Raw genomic sequence first — 19,657 nt, 5'->3', positions numbered from 1 at the left:
ACCTCCTTTGCCTCTGCTTTGTCTTGCTGCGTGTCGTGCTACTGTCCCCCATTTCAATCTGATACAAATCATAAAACAATTTGGTTCAATTTTGGCGAGGAGATTTGCATGCAGGCGACTGACTGCCTTACGACAATTGAATTTCAAAGTATTAATTATCACTATGCGCTACTTCGTGTTTTTTGTTTTCATACTGTTTCTTCTGTCTCTTTTCTCTGTTCTCTTTTGTTTCTACAGGGTGGTTGCACTATCACACAGCAGCTTCTTTTGAAAAAGAGAAAGTTGCACAACCTATGTCCTCCCAACTACTGACACTTAACCCTGATGTCAGGCGTGTTGTCAGTAGGGGTAGGCCTCGCACAGTGAAGAAAGATGCCAGTGATGCATCATGCCCACCAGCAGATGCTCTGACCCTTTTGGCCGATTTGGCCCTCAGTACCAGTAACGACAAAGTACTGGAACAGCAGTCAGACCACCTGGCTCTTCAGCAACAAGAATGCTGTCCAAGTTTGGTAATAAGTGACAACAGTGTCAAAGATGGTGGCTCTCCTCATGAGCCAGATGGTGAACCAGAGTCTGTCCTTCATGCACTGCTGAAGCAGCCTTCTGCTGCTAGGCTTAAACTTCCCCCTCAGTCTCCGTCACCCAAGGGGCTGGTGGTGGGGAGTGGGGAGCGGGTTGTGTTAGTCTCACAAGAGCATTCTTACTCACTGCCGCCATCCTCCTCTCTACTATTGGGTTTGTCAGGTTCAACCCTCCAAGTCCCCATTTCAGAGGGACTTCAGCCGCATCGCAAGGATATGGTCTATGATGACGGAACTCAAGCATTACGGGCCGTCCTGTGTCAGGAGCAGGACCAGAACAGGAAGGAACTCGGGGAGGAACCCGGGATGGCTCCAGAATCCATGATGAAAGGCATTGGACGCAGGCAGAAGTTCCGGCGCTTACGGCGGTTCATCGAAAAAGACAGCTCAGTTCAAGTGACAAGGCTGTGGAAGGAAAACTATGACTTTAATTCAGACAGCAAGTTTACCAACGACCCTATGGATAAAACAGTTATTAGAGCCCTACATGGGTATGTACTTAGAATTTGTAATTTACACTGAACAAAAATATAAACACAACATGCAACAATTTCAAAAAGTTACACTTCATATAAGGAAATCAGTCAATTTAAATAAATGCATTAGGCCCTAATCTATGGATTTCAATGGCTGGGAATACAGATATGAATCTGTTGGTCATAGATACCTTAAAAAAGGTAGGGCCGTGGATCAGAACACCAGTCAGTATCTGGTGTGACCACCATTTGCCTCATGCAGCGCCACACATCTCCTTTGCATAGAGTTGATCAGGCTGTTGATTGTGGCCTGTGGAATACTGTCCCACTCCTCTTCATTGTCTGTGCAAAATTGCTGGATATTGGCGGGAACTGAAACACGCTGTCATACACGTCGATCCAGAGCATCCCAAACATGCTCAATGGGTGACATGCCTGGTGAGTATGCAGGCCAAGGAAAAACAGGGTCCTTTTCAGCTTCCAGGATTGTGTACAGATCCTTGCGACATGGGGCTGTGCATTATCATGCTGAAACATGAGGTGATGTTAGTGGATGAATGGCACGACAATGGGCCTCAGGATCTCGTCACGGTATCTCTGTGCATTCAAATTGCCATCGCTAAAATTAAATTCTGTTCGTTGTCCGTAGCTTATGCCTGCCCATACCATAACCCCACCACCACCATGGGGCACTGTGTTCACACATCAGGAAACAGATCACCCAAACGACACCGTACATGCTATCTGCCGTCTATTCATCCGTGACGTTCACACTTCTCCAGTGTGCCAGTGGCCATCGGAGGTGAGCATTTGCCCACTGAAGTCGGTTATGATGCCGAACTGCAGTCAGGAAGACCCTGGTGAGGATGATGAGCACGCAGATGAGCTTCCCTGAGACGGTTTCTGACAGTGGTCCGCGGTTGTGAGGCTGGTTGAACATACTACCAAATTCTCTAAAACGACATTGGAGGCGGTTTATGGTAGAGAGAAATTAACATTCAATTATCTGGAAACAGCTTTGGTGGACATTCCTGCAGTCAGCATGCCAATTGCACGCTTCCTAAAAACTTGAGACATCTGTATCATTGTGTTGTGTGACATAACTGCACATTTAAGTGACCTTTTATTGTCCCCAGCACAAGGTGCACTTGTGTAATTATCATGCTGTTTAATCAGCTTCTTGATATGCGACACCTGTCACGTAGATGGATTATCTTGGCAAAGTAGGAATGCTCACAAACAGGGATGTAAACAAATTTGTGCAAAACATTTGAGAGAAGCTTCTTGTGCGTAAGGAACATTTCTGGGATCTTTTATTTCAGCTCATGAAACATGGGACCAACACTACATGTTGCATTTATAATTTTGCTCAGTGTAAATAAAAATGTCTTTAGTTTTTTTCTTCTAACTACTAGATGCATAAGTGAAGAGCTTGCTAGAGACAGAAAGCTTATTCTATATTACTCAACAGACTAATTGTTTAACTGGATTTTGATTTCTCTGTGTCCCTTTCCTTCACCCCTCTGCACCCTCTCTCTGTATAGCCCATGGGATTTCAACATTGACGACACAAACGAACAGGTTCAGCTCATCATCCACATGTGGATAGGTCTTTTCTACAGCAGGTCCACTGCTAGATTCTTCCAGGCAGACCCAAGTCTTCTATGTATGGAGGAAAAAGATTCTACAGAAGTGGATCATGGAATGGTACAAGCCCAGGTTACATCTGAGACCAAGACAAGTTCCCCTGCTTATATTGCCCTTTCCAGGATCCCAGAACCTGAAGTTTTGGACCTTAGTAATGTGGGTAAAAAAGAATCACAACCATTAAGCTTGGAACCTGAGGTATTGGACCTTTCAGTGAAAACAACCTCGACTGTGTTAGATTTCACTGTAGACACAAAGGATTCCCCTGAGTCCAAGCAAAGAATAGATTTAAAAAATCCTTCAGTATACCAACCAGAAAGTGGACTCCACAAGGAAATCATCTCTTTTCACAAACAAAGTACAGGTCTTGAGTTAAAGGTTAGAAAATAAATATATATGTAAAGCACAAATGTTTTCCAATAAATATTTTGTTGACATAATACACATAATTGTTTATTTTGCTTGTCTCTTTTCTCTTCAGGTTTACAGAGACCGTGTGGACAGCATGATGTCAGACAAAGCGAGTGAACTGGATGATGATGAAACTAACAACCATGAGAATGACAGCAATGGTACCCTCCAAAATGATGTGTCCCCTAACAGAAGATCTTTGGAAAGTGATGGATCGTACATTCTCTTGTGTGAACAGGCAGCAAGTGTGTACATTAATCCAGAAAAGGCCCTGGAGACTCAAAGAATTGCCCAGGGTTTGGAGGGCAAAGCCAAAAAGGAAATCCAAAAGAAAGAGAGGAGCCATGATGGAGAACAAAACATAGCAAGTCTTAAAACCATGGAATCTAAAGATGTTGATGAGGCGCAACAAGTTAAAGATAACGATTCAGTCAAAACAATGTCATGCACAGAGGTGCTGGGGGATGGTGACATTACCAATATGGCTGACAGAGTTGAGCGTAATGCAAGTGAATCCAGAGATGGGTCTGACGTTGCCATCTGTGATGGCAGTGAGTCAAAAACGCACAACGCATATCATAGCATGAAGGATTCTGTTGAAGCAGCAAAATCACAAGCAGTGCATGTTGGGAAAGACACCACAAACAAGGAAATCAATGCACAACCTGCTGGGAATGATTCCATTGATAAGGCACTCAAAGAAATGCATGATGAAAATATTCCCAAAGATGTGTCACGGGATGATGGGAACTCCAAAAATGAGGTGCAAACTGCATTGCAGGAAGGGAATGATACTAGAGATGAGGCTCTACCAGTGGTGAATTATGAAAACGATTCAGGAGATAAAGCAGCACCTGCAGTATGTGGTGGGAATAATTCTGTGGCTGAAACACCACCAGAGATATCACATAATGGAAATGATTCCCAAAAAGAAACACCGTCAGTGGTGCATGGTGGGAATGATTCGACACTACCTGTGAAAATGTATAGCAAGCTGTATGTAGACGAAGAACCCACTGCAGTGAACGATAGAAATGCTTCCACCGATGAGGTACAACCAATGGAGCAGGTTGGGAATGTTTCTGTTGGCACTACTAGAGTACTGCTAGAGATGCAGGGTGAGATTAAATCTAAAGATGAGGTACTGACCACGAGAGTATTTCCACTATGTGATGGGAACACGCCTTGTGTAGGTGAGTTCGACACACCCAGTCAGTCCAAGGATGTTTCAGGAGAGGCTAAAACAACAGTAGTTGAGACTGATTTCAATGGCATTAGGGATTCTAAAGATCAGAAACAGATATCAATATCGGGTCAGAGTAAATCTGATATTGACACACAAGGACCCCAACATTCTCAAGACGAGACATCAGAAGTACTGACAGGCCAGGTAGAAATACCACTGATTGGAGTAGGAATTCCCAGGGAAGATATCTCACACACAGATATTCTACATTCACACAGTCAGACATCAGAGACAGTGCGTGCTCAGATAGAAATACCATTTATTGGAGTAGAATTACCATTCATTGGAGTAGAGAAGGATAGCAAGGATTTCATGCACCCAGAGGGGCACGACATTCACCTGTGTCAGAAAGAGACACCAATATCTTCAGTGTGTCATGGGGATAACTTGTTTTCAGGTGAAATGTTTAGAATAGCTTCAAAGGGAACTGAATCTGTCAGTAGATGCCCAACCCCTATCGTGGACAATGGTTACATTCCGATTCCTGACATCGACAGTGGCCGCTTGGTTATCTGCGATGCCGGTGGGGTCAGCAAACCCCTCAGCAGATGCCCAACACCTACACAAGATGAGCCACCTTTCGTTACAGAATTGTCTTATGTCCATCACACACCGAAGACGTTTTCTTTGCCTGATTCAAAAGACACCAACAGTCCCAACCTCAATAGTGGTCTTGCTCTTATTGAAAATGAAAAGGCTTATCGTGAACCACATGAACCAAGTCTTGGTAGCAGCCCTAGCACTGTAGCGAATATGTTGCATGAGTTGCGTAAATCCAGCAACAACAATAGCAAACCAAATCATCTGGAAGCCATTGGTAAACAGTTCTCTCAATTATGGACTGAACCCCGCAAGAAGCCAATCGCCACTAGCACACCTCTCAACACTCCCTATACTTCTTCAAAGGAAAAAAACGATTACAATCCTTATTCAAATATGCGACTTACCCCTGCTGAACAAGACCTGTATGCTCTTTCAAGTCACGATTCACTGCATAGGTTCCCTGACTCCTATCCCAAAACCCATAGCACCTTAACACAGAAAGCAGCATTCTCTGTGCCATCAATCCACCTTGAAGTCCTGTCCAATGAAACAACAGAAAGAACATTAACTCGGGACTTGAGTGAAATCGCTTTGGAAGGAGACACTAACTTGTGTCCTGCCTCAACAGAGATGATCATACAGTCCATCTGTCAGAGTATCCCAGGAGGAAGTGGACCTACAGCAGCTTCTCAGAACCTTTCAGGGCACAACTTTACTGAGCCCCATCCATACAGCCAACAGCTTGCCATGGCTGTGAATCTCTCCAAGAGTGAAGGCAGCAGAGGCGAGTACAGCTGGAAAGAAGGACAGACGAATATTGACCCTATGTCTTCAGATGTTCTCAAAAGCAAACAAACCGATGCCCCTGTCCACTCAAACACTAATCCTCACCCTTATAACACACCATATGTCAGCGAAATGAGGAGACAGATTGCAAGTTTGCAAGATTACGTTATGGATGAAAGTGAGGCCGTAGAGCAAGACAACATTGAATCTAGTCTAGAGAAAAATTGGATATCAGATGACCAACACACAAGTAATACATCCCAGTTGAATAAAACAAAACTTGACTTCATCAAATCTTTACGCCAGTATCAGCAATGGGATAAACGGGAATTTGATGATGTTTTGGACTTCAGCAAGCAAGGCACTTCCTCTTCAGTCACCTTCCAGTCTGAAGAATCAGACAAAATATTTACCCATATGGAAGAGAACAAACAGGACTGGTTAAAGTATTGTAGGTCAGAGAGGAGTAGGAACACCTCCAAAAGCCAAATCAATTTGGACGATGAGCACGAGGACGTTTCCTCATTTGCAAAGCCATGCCTAGTTACAGTTTTGGACCACAAAGGAAACAGAATCACCTATGAAAACTATCCCGTTCTGAAACCTTCAACAAGCATGCACACACGGACAGTTCCGAACTCAAACAGACAGGGCTCGAGCAGTTTTGTGGAGTTCTCCAAGAGGTGGGATGATACACACAACGCTGATGAATCTGACCTCACTCAGTCTTCTGTGGATCTGGAGACCCTCATCTTCTCAGAGAGAATGAACCACATGCTAAAACGTAAAAGGAAGAGTAGCAGCAGCAGGTACAACCGATCAAGACACCACAGGTCAAATGTAGAAGAAAGAGCTTCCTCCTGTAGCCCGGCTGTGACAGTGCACTTTTCCAGCCTGCAGGAACAGGAAAGCTCGGAGGAACACTGGGAGGGACTACCTTCACTCGCAGGGCAGAAGTTAAAAATAGATATGCCTGAAAGGAAGGGTATGCCTGGAGAAACAGACAGAGATATGCCACAGCATCTTCAAAAACTCTCCTATACAAAGGGCAGTGAGATGACGCATGTCAAAGTTTCAGATCTGGTGGCGGAAAGTTTCAAGGCGTACCATGCCATGATGACTGAGGTCTGTGCAGGCAGAAAGTACCCACACAGAACTGAGAGACTCAAGAGAGAAGAAGCAAAGAGGAACAGTTTGCCAAAGTCTCGAGCCCCAAGCAAAGACAAAGACTTCTGTGGTCAGATGAAGAAGGACATGTACGACAGCCTGCATGATAATCTGAATTCTGTTGTGAAACAGTCATGTAAGAACAAGTTCAGGTTCTACATACTGGTGACATCAGATGACCCATTCTTCAAAGAGACAAAGGTAAGATGAACGTAAATGTTCGACTGGTCCTAGATCAGTTTGTGCTGTCTTGCCAACTTCTATGGTCAGTCACAAATGACCACAGCCTATGCAGCGCAAACAGATCTGGGACCAGGGTACGAAACCGTACCATAAGCTGTACAACAATGAAAGCCAAAGTTCATTCTTGCACCATGTTTAAAAACAAGCTTGTTATTTTTGTAGGAGCTGTTAGAAGCAGAGGGACACATAACAGTAGAAGAGTCTCAATTCTGCCTTGGAAAGGATACTCCCTCATCCCCTCTATACATTATCTTGAGGAACGAAGATATTGCTGAACACATTTGTGAGGTAAGACTGTTGTAGACTTATAAAAGTATCTCAAACTCCTGGAAAAGAATAAGCAATCCAGGTTTGAAATCCAGCCTTTTGAATCGGTTTTCGTGGTTACATTGTCGTCATTTTGAGATTTCTGTTTCACCCTCAGGTCCCTCACTTGCTTGAATTGAAGAAGTCTCAGAATGTGTTGTTTGCTGGTATTGACCGTCCTGATGACATTGTGAACCTGACTCACCAAGAACTCTTCAGCAAAGGCGGTTTTGTGGTGTTTGAGGGAGCAGCACTGGACACACTCAGTCTCAGTATGGACACTTCACAATTTGCAAGAGAACAAAGTGCATTTGTTACATTTCATTATGTTTCCACAACTGTCAATCTCTATAAGCAACTATGATGTCCCTAGCCTGGTCCCAGATCAGTTTGTGTCATCTTGCCAACTGCTGTGGCCGATGTTTGGCATGAAACAGATCTGGGGCCAGGCTATGATGTCCCCTCCAACATTGCATAGATGTGTGTGAGTTACTCAATGTCTCTTTCTTTCTCCCAGGCAACATTAAGAAAATGTCTGGTTTCCTGGAGGGGCTGAATAAAAAGGGGAAGTGGAAATGGCTCTTGCACTACAAAGACAGCCGGAAGCTGAAAGAGAACGCACGGTAAGCTTATTCTTGCGCTTGTAATTGTTCATCACAGTGCAGGTAGTCAAACACACTGTGTTTGTTTGAATCCAAGCCAGTGTCATTTTTGTAATTCAAGGAAACTAAGATTCAAATGAACTGCCAGAACTGATCATTCCTCCCTCTACAGTTCTAGTGCTGAGGCACAGGGTAAAAAGAGCTTCATGGACATCTGCCAGGAGGCTGGAATGGTTGAGGTCTTACCCTACCATGAATGTGACGTCATTTCAAGGACACGACCCAACTACCTCCACTGTCTAATCCGCCTGCAGGTCCAGAATGTATCAGCTCGTCTACCTGTATTTATAACTGGTGAGAGATCAGACTTTTTCCCTATACTGCATTCGTTAAGATTAGCTCTAGTATTTTGGGGTTGATTGGGGGTAATTAGGACCTTTAACATTGAAAGAATTTCAATTTTTGTAATACATAGGGATTCTTAGTCGCAAGAATGCTAGTTTCTGACAATTATTTATTTATTTTGCAGACACAACGGCAGACAAAGCGTTTGCAAAACATGGGATATTCACAATGAATATTAACTCCTTCTTGCTGATTTCTCAGAGTGACAATTGCACTATTTCTTAAACTGACAGGAAAGCCTGACAGAAGTCTTCAGTACATCAATCAAATTTGATTTATAAAGCCCTTTTTATACTGAACAAAAATATAAAATGCAACATGCAACAATTTCAAAGATTTTACTCAGTTACAGTTCATGTAAGGAAATTAGTCAATTTAAATTAATTAATTAGGCCCTAATCTATGGATTTCACCTGACTGGTCAGGGGTGCAGCCATGGCCCACCCACTTGGAAACCAGGTCCATCCACTTGGCAGCCAGGCCCACCTACTGGGGAGCCAGGCCCAGCCAATAAGAATTAGTTTTTCCCCACAAAAAGGATTTATTACAGACAGAAATTCAGTGTACATTATCAACAGCTGTCACCAAGTGATTTAAATGAACCTGACCCAGACTCCAAAGAGCAAGCAGAAGAACAGTGGCAAGGGAAACCTTGTAACCTCGAGAAGAACCACACACAGAAAGGGGATGCCCCTTCACTCCAAAATCTGCTTTTTAGGGAGTCATTGGGAGTTTGACACACTGATCTAAATCATTGTGGTGTAAGATTAAAATAATTATCTGTAAATTGTTTATAGCAAGGCTTTGTGTATTGCTGTTTTAGTCTCTTTTTTGGGGGGTTCCTTAGTGTAGATCATTGCACTATTTAGTAACATTTTGTGTAGATTTATTTATTCTTAATAATTTTCTATGACAGGTAGATTCTGTATAGATTAACGATGACATCCGCTTCAATGCACAAGCTCTGTGTTAGTGTATTTATTTGTATGTTTGTAAATACATTTATTGCACCTTTGCGATAAAGAAATTGACTAAATGTTCCCTGTCTTTTTTGACATATACACACACAGAAAAAGAGTGACCAAGGTTATTTTCTCGATTACAGATAAAATAATTGTTTATTTCACTTTAACACAGAATATTGCCTTATGTAAAAATACAATTTATATCACAATTATTGACTACGTATAAACCCCTGAATAAAGCTCTTTGGCGACATTCACATGTCAGAATTTGAAGAAACCTTCATGATGGTACACAATGTGATCATTGCATGTTCTTAACCAACTGTCAAATTCATTATAAAAACGCAGCCATCCAAAATATTTCTTTATTTTTTTCTACAAACATATTTCCGTTGTTTTAAAGGGTCATAGATACAGATTCCAACAATGCCTTTGGATTATAAACCAGTTTGTTAAGATTTGGAGCTGTCTGGACACTAACATGTTGCTTACACTATACTATCACTGATCACCTGCGTCTCCAAAGATGTCATTCTTCGTGCGCTCCATCTCTGCAAAGTCAAACTCAGTGCCCATCACGCGCTTGTAGATGTCCTTGATGTCGTCACAGGTGGTCTCGAAGTGGGTCGTTGCATCATACGTGCGGGAGATAAATATCTGCAGATATCCCAGATGCATAGAAGGGAAAAAGGGGGGAAAAAAGTCTAAACAAATGATGTATACAAAACATGTCTACAGGCCTATGAATGAATAGGCTAAGTAAGTCTATAGCTAGGTTTCCATCCAATTGGCGACAGATTTTCATGCGAATATTCTAAAATGAACCAAGAAAATATCAGGATTTTCCCACCAGTGCTATGTTTCCACCAAATGGATGTGTAGCCGATAAAAATCAGTGCACAATGTACTTTTTCACTTAAATGTTCATGTAGCAAATAAAAATCTAAAATTCAATGCGTTTCCAACTCTACCTAAAAAATAAATGTATGTTATATAGCAAAATGTGCCTACTCCTGGTCTTGGCACCTGCGCTCTAGCCAATATCTTGCAGATACTGTAGTGCGGGTAGGCTGTGTGGGTTGGCTAGTCTACATTATAAGATTATTATGGATAAGAGCGAGAACATTTTTATTTGTCAAACGGCAGTCAAGCATCAATCATGTCACCAGAATAAGACCCTTGATATTTATTGGAAAGCAGCATCAAACTTATCACCCCGCATTATCATCATTTATAGTGTTTCATCTGTAGCCTAATATAACTGCATGGTTTCCCAAGTCGTAGTGGGAGGACCACACACCATATCACTTGACTCCAAATTTACCTCGATATGCTGGTTTTTATATCAATATTTTTACATAAAGTCGTTACCACCGCCATTTCAGACACAAAAAGATCCCACCATGTCGAACGAACAAATTATCTGTCGGCATTTATAAAATTACACCAAAACTTCCTGTTTCCATTACAGCTCTACTTATTTTTTTTTTTAAATATGACTTTACTCGTATAAAAACTGTATGGAAACGTGGTTAGTGTTCAGAAAATGTTTGCGCCTCCTGTCGATTTCAAAGTGCAGCCCAACAAGAGGACTAGGAAATATGCACTCACCTGGCTGTCTTCTCCCATGTCAGTTGGTGCATACTGATCGCTGATGCTCACAAACCTGAGGAGAGAAGGTTTCAACAGGGTAAGGAAACATGAATTTGGAACCAACAAAGTGCTTTACACCTCAGTCATGCGAAAATAATATTACAGCATTGAATTCCAGTGATGTGAGCCCTTGTGCTAGTAGTATAACATACTACAGTGCATTTGGAAAGTATTCAGACCACCTTGACTTATTCCACATTTTGTTATGTTACAGCCTTATTCTAAAATTCATGAAAACAGTTTTCCCCCCCTTTAATCTACACACAATACACCATAATGACATTAGCAAAAATGTCAATGTATAAAAAAGAAACTTAAATAAAACATTTACATAAGTATTCAGACCCTTTGTGCAGTACTTTGGCAGCGATTACAGCCTCGAGTCTTCTTGGGTATGACACTACAAGCTTGGCACACTTGTATTTGGGGAGTTTCTCCCATTCTTCTTTGCAGATCCTCTCAAGCTCTGTCAGGTTGGATGGGGAGCATCGCTGCAGAGCTATTTTTAGGTCTCTCCAGAGATGTTCGATCGGGTTCAAGTCCGGGCTCTGGCTGGGCCACTCAAGGACATTCAGAGACTTGTCCTGAAGCCACTCCTGCGCCGTCTTGGCTGTGTGCTTAGGGTTGTTGTCCTGTTGGAAACATTCGCCCCAGTCTGAGGTCCTGAGTGCCCTGGAACAGGTTTTCATCAAGGATCTCTCTGTACTTTGCTCCGTTCATCTTTCCCTCGATCCTGACTAGTCTCCCAGTCCCTGCCACTGAAGAACATCCCCACAGCATGATGCTGCCACCACCATGCTTCACCGTAGGGATAATGCCATCTTTCCTCCAGACCAAAAAGTTCAATCTTGGTTTCATCAGAACAGAGAATCTTGTTTCTCATGGTATGAGAGTCTTGAGGTGCCCTTGGAAAACTCCAAGCGGGCTGTCATGTGCCTTTTACTGAGGAGTGGCTTCCGTTTGGCCACTCTACCATAAAGGCCTGATTGGTGGAGTGCTGCAGAGATGGTTGTCCTTCTGGAAGGTTCTCCCATCTCCACAGAGGAACTTTGGATCTCTGTCAGAGTGACCATCAGGTTCTTGGTCACCTCCCTGACCAAGGCCCTTCTCCCCCGATTGCTCAGTTTGGCCGGGCGGCCAACTTTAGGAAGAGTCTTGGTGGTTCCAAACGTCTTCCATTTAAGAATAATGTAGGCCACGGTGTTCCTGGGGACCTTCAATGCTGTACCTTTTTTGGTACCCTTCCCCAGATCTGTGCCTCGACATAATCCTGTCTCGGAGCTCTATGACAATTCCCTCAACCTCATGGCTTGGTTTTTGCTCTGACATGCACTGTCAACTGTGGGACCTAATAGAGACAGGTGTGTGCCTTTCCAAATCATGTCCAATCAATTGAATTTACCACAGGTGGACTCCAATCAAGTTGTAGAAACATCTCACGGATAATCAATGGAATCAATGGCACCTGAGCTCAATTTCAAGTCTCATAGCAAAGGGTCTGAATACTTAAGTAAATAAGGTACTTCTGTTTTTTTATTTTGAATAAACTTGAAAAAATGTCTTAACCTGTTTTCGCTTTGTCATTATGGAGTATTGTGTGTAGATTGATGAGGAAATGTTATTTAATCCATTTTAGAATAAGGCTGTAACGTAACAAAATGTGGAAAAAGGGAAGGGGTCTGAAAACTTTCCGAATGCACTGTATAGTATCATAGAATCAAAGACCTACTTCTGTTCAATGGGCTCCAATAGATCCAGGGCTGGTTTGAGCTCCTTCTCTGGGTCATTGGTCTCCACTACGCTGCTGGCGATGGCAATGTACTTGCCCTGCGCTGCCACGTTGTGGGCCGAGGAGATCATACACACGTAGATGTCTAAAATGAAAACACAACAGATCAGTGACATATTATTCACTAAGCTCTACTAGGCGGTGTTCAGTAGGATATAAAAACTAGCAAAATGTTTTGAAACTGAAAATTGGCATTTTTTCCAGGTCCCTCCCCATTTTTTTATTCTATTTGGTGCCTAATGAACACGGTCAATACCATTCAAAAAGCCACAACATATTTCTGTGACAACTTCATTTCAACACAAGGATTTATGAAACGCTTATCTACTGCTTATGAATGTGGTATGTATGGTTACGAATATATTATTAAGTATTTATGTAGGCTAGGTATCCAGTAGTCTCACCATGTTTCCTGTTGACCTGGATCTGAGGGATGATGATCTGGCAGGAGTTGACGTCGCCGGTGTTCTTGATGGGGTGGCTCATGACACAGATGATACGGACCACTTGGCCGACCTTGCTGACTCTGTCCATGATGTAGCTGGGGTCACAGATCAGCTGCTTACAGCGGGCTATCTAGAGAGGGAAGGAGAGATGGTAGTGGTTAGGGTTATAGTTAAGGTTAGGATGGGTTAGAGTAAGGGTGAAGTTTACGTTTTGGGTAAGGTATAGGGTTAGCCAACTTCCATCTGGAAACATTCAAAATGTGTTGGTTGTATACACCGCCCTTATTAAATCGCCATTAAGAACTAATATCAAACAATATTTTATATATACACATTTGACAAAATCTCACCTCTCCCTCTGACTTGACCCCCACTACCTTTCCATTCTCCATAACAATCTCCTCTATGGGCTTGTTCAGCATGTAGGTCCCACCATAGATAGCACTCAACCTAGAGGAAGAGAGATAAATTCAAAGACACTGGTGAATAGTGGAGCATGGGATGGGTTCATATTATTAGTGCCACTGAGCAGACGCTTTTAAACTTATGGTGCAGTGAGTGTACACATTTTCAGTGTGAGTATGTGATCCCTGCAGGAATTAAACCTTGGGTTCATCAACCAAAAGGCTTAAGACGGACAAATGATAATGGCAGGGAGGAGGTAAACAAGTGAATCTTACCTGGCAAAGCCTTGTGGCAGCTCCCCCAGGCCATAGAGAGGGTAGAGGTAAGGACTCTTGCCGTATCTGGCCAGAGACTCACTGTAGAGCTTAATCCTGTTGATGGTGTCGATGCAGGGCTGGTCCAGGTAGCTGAGAGATCAAACAATGTGATTATAACACTTCGTTATAACATTCATGAATAAGCCATAATAAATGCTTCTAAATATTTTAAATTTGACACTTGTTAAATTGTAAAGTCCGCATATTTGGGGACCCTATTAGATTTGTTTTATTCAATTCAGTCTGGTATGAGAACGGTACCCCTATCAGCAAAAGCTGGGTGTTTGCGGAAAGCTGACTATCTTGGCTATTGATTGGTGCCTACAAATCTTTCATGTGACTTACTACCATATATGGGCATTCACAATAAATAAAATGATAAATAGAACAGCAAGAAACATACAAATATATATTAAAGTTGATACACAAGTAGTAAGGGAAGTGAAACAGCCTATGTGCCATCTTAACTCAAGTAGTGGTGGTGATGACGGCACAGTCTTGTGTCCGAAAAGGCAACCTATTCCCTATACAGTGCACTACTTTTTACCAGACCCCTACGGGCCCTGGTAAAAATGTGTGCACTATATATTGTGAATAGGGTGCCATTTCAGACACAGCCACTTACTCGTCTGTCCTGTAGAGCGCGAGGGCGTGGCCAGTGAAGTCCATCACATCCTGGCCCAGGCTGAACTTTTTGTACAGGTCACGCATTGTCGCCTTGTTGGGGTCGACACCCTCCATGGTTTTGGGGTCGTTCACATCATAGTTGGCAACGAAAATCAAGAAGTTCCTGAAACGTCTCTTCTCGAAAATCCCCATCAAACCTGAGCGGGTGCAAAAAAGTCAGTGAGACAGAAAAAGAAAAACCTTTTGAAATAAGACTAAGAATGTGGTTCTGTGTGGCTCAAGTCGAAAGGTTGTGGGTTCATTTGTGGCTTAAATTCCTGCACTTACTCACCTTAAGTCACTTTGGATAAAAGCTTCTGCTAAGTGGTATACACAGTGTACAAAACATTACTGGACACCTAATATTGAACTGCACCCCCCACTTTTGCCCTCAGAACAGTCTCAATTTGTCGGGGCATGGACTCTACAAGGTGACGAAAGCTGTTTTGTACACTCTGTATAGCATAAGTTAATAGAATTCTTGATTTACTCGTCATAAAACCTTTTGCTAATCGAGTAGCATAGGTAATCCACGTTATTATAAAAATAAGCAACTGAGAAGATAACTAGGGCTGTGGCGGTCATGAAATTGTGTCACCTGGTGATTGTCAAGCAAATAACTACCGGTCTCACAGTAATTGACCGTTAATTAACATAAACACATCTAGCATGTCCTGTCTTCCACGCAAAGCCTACAAGCCACTGATGCAGACCTTTGGAACATCTACATTTTAAAAAGTCTAATAAATCCATGTAATATAGCCTATACCATCACAATAAATCCATTATTTTAGACAGGTCTAAAGAAAATGTAGTGTATTTCAGAACAGAATAGCATACTCTGAGTTGTCCTTATGTTAGGCCCTGATCTGGCTATGCCACATGGCTGTGGGCTACACTAGTTCATTTAGCAGACAAGATTTGCTTAGAATTCTGTATAATTATTTTATAGTATGAAGAATACAATTGAACATAGCTGAATAAAATAGAACCTATATTTTCTCCAAACAATGAGGGAGTGCGCCCATGCGGCTATTCTTAACAAAGAAACAGTTAATTTCATATGCTTAATTTAGAGTTATTTATGTAACTTAAGTTGTGATACAAATGTTGGCCTATATGTTTTGATTTTTAATACATTCTAAGGCTGCATAATGTGACTCTAATGATGATTTGGAAAAAAGTTGCGTGAAAGGCATGAGCTCTGCTTTGTTTTATGCAGCCAGTGGCCATTATGCCCTTGGGCTGAATATAATAATTATAATTCCCTTCTCCCCACTGCGTGCCGAAGCACCTCTCACTCACATGGTTCTCAGTCATGTGATTGGGTCTTTCTCACAGGCTACAAGTGAAGACAGACACATTGAGGACTGAACTGCGTGCGTCATTATCCAATTCCGAGGCGATTATTGAAGATATTGGATGAATTGTCCAGATTTACTTTTCATCAGCCAACAAGATGAGTTGGCCTAACGAACAGCAAAAGCACTAGCCTATGTCAATCTACTATCCCCCATAGTACAAAAAAGTTCACCTATTCTATTGTGCGAGAAATAAATATTCCAAACATAGTCCGGGATAGTTGTGGGATGCGATAGACCCAAAATGAATACAACCACTAGCAATGAGCCTGAAGCAAAAGATAAGAACGTTTAGCTTAAAATGTTGATAAACTATTGTCATGACGTGCCCTCGGGGGAGAATCATAGCCCCCCCTCTCTACAGTTTTATGACTTTACGACAGGTCATAAATACCTGGTACCAGAACAAAGAGCTTCTCTTAGTTCAAAACCCCTAATCCCCAAAATGGGAGAACTAAACAATATTTCTACTTTTGAGAATGTGGGAATGATCTGTGGACACTTAAGGGACAGTCATGTCGAGTGTGTTTCATTTGGTGATCTCATGAAGGACAGGAAAAACACATAACTGTATCTCTTAAAGCAGTGAATCTCAACGGGGGGGGGGGTGTCGCGGGACTTGTGCAAGAATATATAAAAAATATATATACATTATTTTGAATGGTAACCGCCGCACCTAAACTTTTATTTTGAAAGGATATTTGAAAGGATACCGCCGCACCGCTTATTGTTGCTGACTTTGCATGTGCAGTGATGAAATGGCTAGCTACGTTTGGACTCAGAGGGTTTTCGCGCTGCACATACTCACTGAGTAAAACAATAATGTTCTTGCCCCACACATACCCACTTCAAGTGGAGATTGCTGCGTTTCTTTCGGAAAACAAGTCACCTCTGGCTGAACATTCCGATTGTGAGAAGTAGCTCACGATGGTTGCCTACCTGGCAGATATTGGTTATCTGAATTCGGTCACTGTGTCAAAGCAAGGGACGGGGGCACAATCGATTTGAACAGAGGGACGAAGTGGATGCCTTCAAGATGAAGCTTACCGTTTGGGCAAATCATATTTCTAACGGGGGGATTGACATGTTTCCCAATGATGATTTCATTGAACAAGCATTGTGTTTAAACCCTTTACAATGAAGATCTGTGAAGTTATTTGGATTTTTAAGAATGATCTTTTAAAGACAGGGTCCTGAAAAAGGGACGTTTCTTTTTTTGCTGAGTTTATTAGGAAAGTTGATAAATAAATATAGAAAGCTGATCCTCTTTTTAATAGAGGCTATTGCATAGCCTGAATTGCATAGCCTGTCAAAACTACTGTGCAACATGAGCTCATGGGCTCTCATTAAGTGTTTGATTAGATTTGCATCGATGTCAGTGATTAGAGGGACAATAGAGTGCTGAGTAGCCTAATTGGAGAATCCTAATTACCATGACTAAACAGTCACATGGAATTTGACTGACTTCATGATTTTCGACCGCCGGTTTGGCGGTAATATTGCACCTCAACAGGCCTAGGAGTGACACAAATCTTTTTTTCTAAACTTTACAAAAAATGTATGCACTCACTGTACTGTAAGTCGCTTTGGATAAAAGCATCTGGCATAGCCTATATTATAGAAAAAGGCAAATGAAAATCCCAGTGATATACTCACTGGAGGCCAGTGCCTCTGTCTCAGTAACCGGCACTTTGTAGATCGCTCCCTTCTTGTAGACATAGCTGCCTTCGATTACCTTGAAGTCCAAGTAACGGGTCACCTGAGTGATCAGCAACATTCGCACAAGCTGACCTGGGTATAGAAGAAAAAAAAGAGGTCATATTTGTTAAGGCATGCAATGGAAAACATGTCAAAACGATCCTGATGTATACCAAGACAAAACAAGCTGCTGAGGGAGAGGCCTTTGATAACATTCATAAAAAGTAGTTTATGTGGGTTGTGTTCATTAGGGCATGCGATGGAAAACATTTTATTACATTTTGCAAAAGAAAATGAAAACGTCTTCTTGGACAAGTCCAAGTAGTCCCTTTCTGTACAGTCCCCTTTCTTCTGTGTCGTGGCTAATGAACACAAACCATCACTGAGGATTATATCTAGAATACCATGGGTGTATTCATTAGACGATGACCGTAGCAAACAGTTGCAAAACATTGTGCAACAGAAGCCCTTTACTCCAAATGTAAAACGTTTTGCAACAAAAACAAAAGTTTCTATTGGACAAATGCACGTTGGTTCCTCACAGTTTCATTCCGTTTGGTTCTGTTTGGGATCCTAGTGAATTGAATAGACTCCACATTGCTTTCCTACCATTGGCCATCAGAAACTTTGGGATGAGGTCCACGCTCCAGTCCCGACCTCTTCCCATGGACTCTGGAGGTTTGCCTGGAAGACTGAAGCGCTTGTACAACTGGAGGGGGACAAGAAGAAGACAAACATAAATGATTAAACTTTGTATTATTACTTCATCAATTTCATTAATGACTTAGTTTATTTAACAATAAAACTGTCAGATTTTGAGTATGTGAAACTCAGCTGTGCCTCAACTATTGATATAACACTGAGACGTGAGTGATAGCATTCACAATATAACATATTACTATCTGTGTGATAGCACCACACAGTGGGGGCTGTGGAACCTAAGGTTAATAATCTAAAACCCTTTTGACACTACTGAGCCAAGTTAAACCAATTACTGGGCTGGCCTAGTTAAGGATCCACCATAGTTGCCGGAAGGGAATATGTGTAAAGAAAATATCCCAGTGAGCCAAGTATGGTTCGGCATTATAGTATGAAAAGGGTCATATTCATCTTGTGTGCCTTTGCTTACATCTTCCAGTGGTGTGATGGACGCACTCTCTGCTCCATAGTAAGAGTTCCTGTCCATATGAAGCACCTTCTTCCCCTTCACTGACATAATGCCAGACAGAATGCATTCCTATGGAAGAAAAAGATAAGTCAGATAGCTAGGTAGCTACACAAAAAGAAATGTAAAAATTGTCATTTATGTTTTAAATGTGTAAACAATTTAAACAACACAGTAAAGAAAAATGTAAGCCCAGCTAGCTAACAACACAACTAGCTAGCTGATACAGTAACTACTTAGCATAGCTAATTAGCTACATTTTACTATAGGGAAAATAACTGGAAATACTGTTGTATGGGAGCTGTCCCTTGTTGCTGACTGGGGAAAGTATCACCACACTCGGATAACACTACTGAGAAACATAGTAGACACCGATTTCCCGAGAAACAAAATCTGAAAATTGAGATCTAACAAACGAGCAAGCAAGCTAATTTAGCACTAACGTTAGTTAGCGGCTTGTTGGCCATGACATTAGCCTACAGATTAGCCTACACACCTAGGTTAGTAGCTGTGACCATTGTTGGACGGTTGTACTATATTGCTTTTGTCAGTTCTCACCGTTAGGCCGGTCCCGAGAACAATAACATCGTATTCTTCATCCATACTGAGTGTCCTTCTGTACTTTATCCCTAAATATATATTTTTGTTAGTGAAAATGGAATGGCTGTTTGATAGTTAAGAAGTTGTTCGGCTGCACAGCGCAGGTAATGATACCCGTGAACGTACCCTTCTTTGTGGGTTGGCGGATGTTTTTGCGCATGTCTAATCGACGTTTT

The 19,657-nt window shown here is 42.0% G+C and overlaps 2 protein-coding genes across 4 annotated transcripts in view; one reads left to right on the top strand and one right to left on the bottom strand.

Moving 5' to 3' along the window:
• LOC106573063 (uncharacterized) overlaps nucleotides 1-9,452 on the top strand; it is a 32,402-nt gene extending 22,950 nt beyond the window's left edge. The window contains exons 15-22 of one of the 3 annotated variants that reach the window (XM_014147727.2): nucleotides 238-1,075; nucleotides 2,605-2,767; nucleotides 3,189-7,061; nucleotides 7,266-7,391; nucleotides 7,528-7,681; nucleotides 7,927-8,032; nucleotides 8,184-8,365; nucleotides 8,541-9,452. In XM_014147727.2, the coding sequence (XP_014003202.2) occupies nucleotides 238-1,075; nucleotides 2,605-2,767; nucleotides 3,189-7,061; nucleotides 7,266-7,391; nucleotides 7,528-7,681; nucleotides 7,927-8,032; nucleotides 8,184-8,365; nucleotides 8,541-8,641 (5,543 nt within the window). In that variant the 3' untranslated portion in view covers nucleotides 8,642-9,452. Of the gene's footprint in view, nucleotides 1-237; nucleotides 1,076-2,604; nucleotides 3,086-3,188; nucleotides 7,062-7,265; nucleotides 7,392-7,527; nucleotides 7,682-7,926; nucleotides 8,033-8,183; nucleotides 8,366-8,540 lie in introns of all 3 variants that reach the window. The other 2 variants (XM_014147726.2, XM_014147728.2) reach the window with 2 other exon arrangements.
• Nucleotides 9,453-9,515: 63 nt separating this feature from the next.
• On the bottom strand, nucleotides 9,516-19,641 carry LOC106573065 (rab GDP dissociation inhibitor beta). Its single transcript, XM_014147731.2, has 11 exons — nucleotides 19,440-19,641; nucleotides 18,846-18,953; nucleotides 18,326-18,425; nucleotides 17,675-17,809; nucleotides 14,617-14,815; nucleotides 13,950-14,081; nucleotides 13,620-13,719; nucleotides 13,228-13,399; nucleotides 12,764-12,908; nucleotides 10,993-11,047; nucleotides 9,516-10,038 (listed from the first exon to the last, which is right to left on the bottom strand). Exons 1-11 carry the CDS (start codon nucleotides 19,482-19,484, stop codon nucleotides 9,883-9,885), a joined length of 1,347 nt encoding a protein of 448 aa, XP_014003206.1. The 5' UTR covers nucleotides 19,485-19,641; the 3' UTR covers nucleotides 9,516-9,882.
• Between the last annotated feature and the right edge of the window lie 16 nt (nucleotides 19,642-19,657).

Source organism: Salmo salar, chromosome ssa16, assembly GCF_905237065.1.
Source record: "Salmo salar chromosome ssa16, Ssal_v3.1, whole genome shotgun sequence".
NCBI classification, from domain to species: domain Eukaryota; kingdom Metazoa; phylum Chordata; class Actinopteri; order Salmoniformes; family Salmonidae; genus Salmo; species Salmo salar.
The sequence above is the reverse complement of the archived record's forward strand: the minus strand, read 5'-3'. Positions and strand labels throughout refer to the sequence as shown.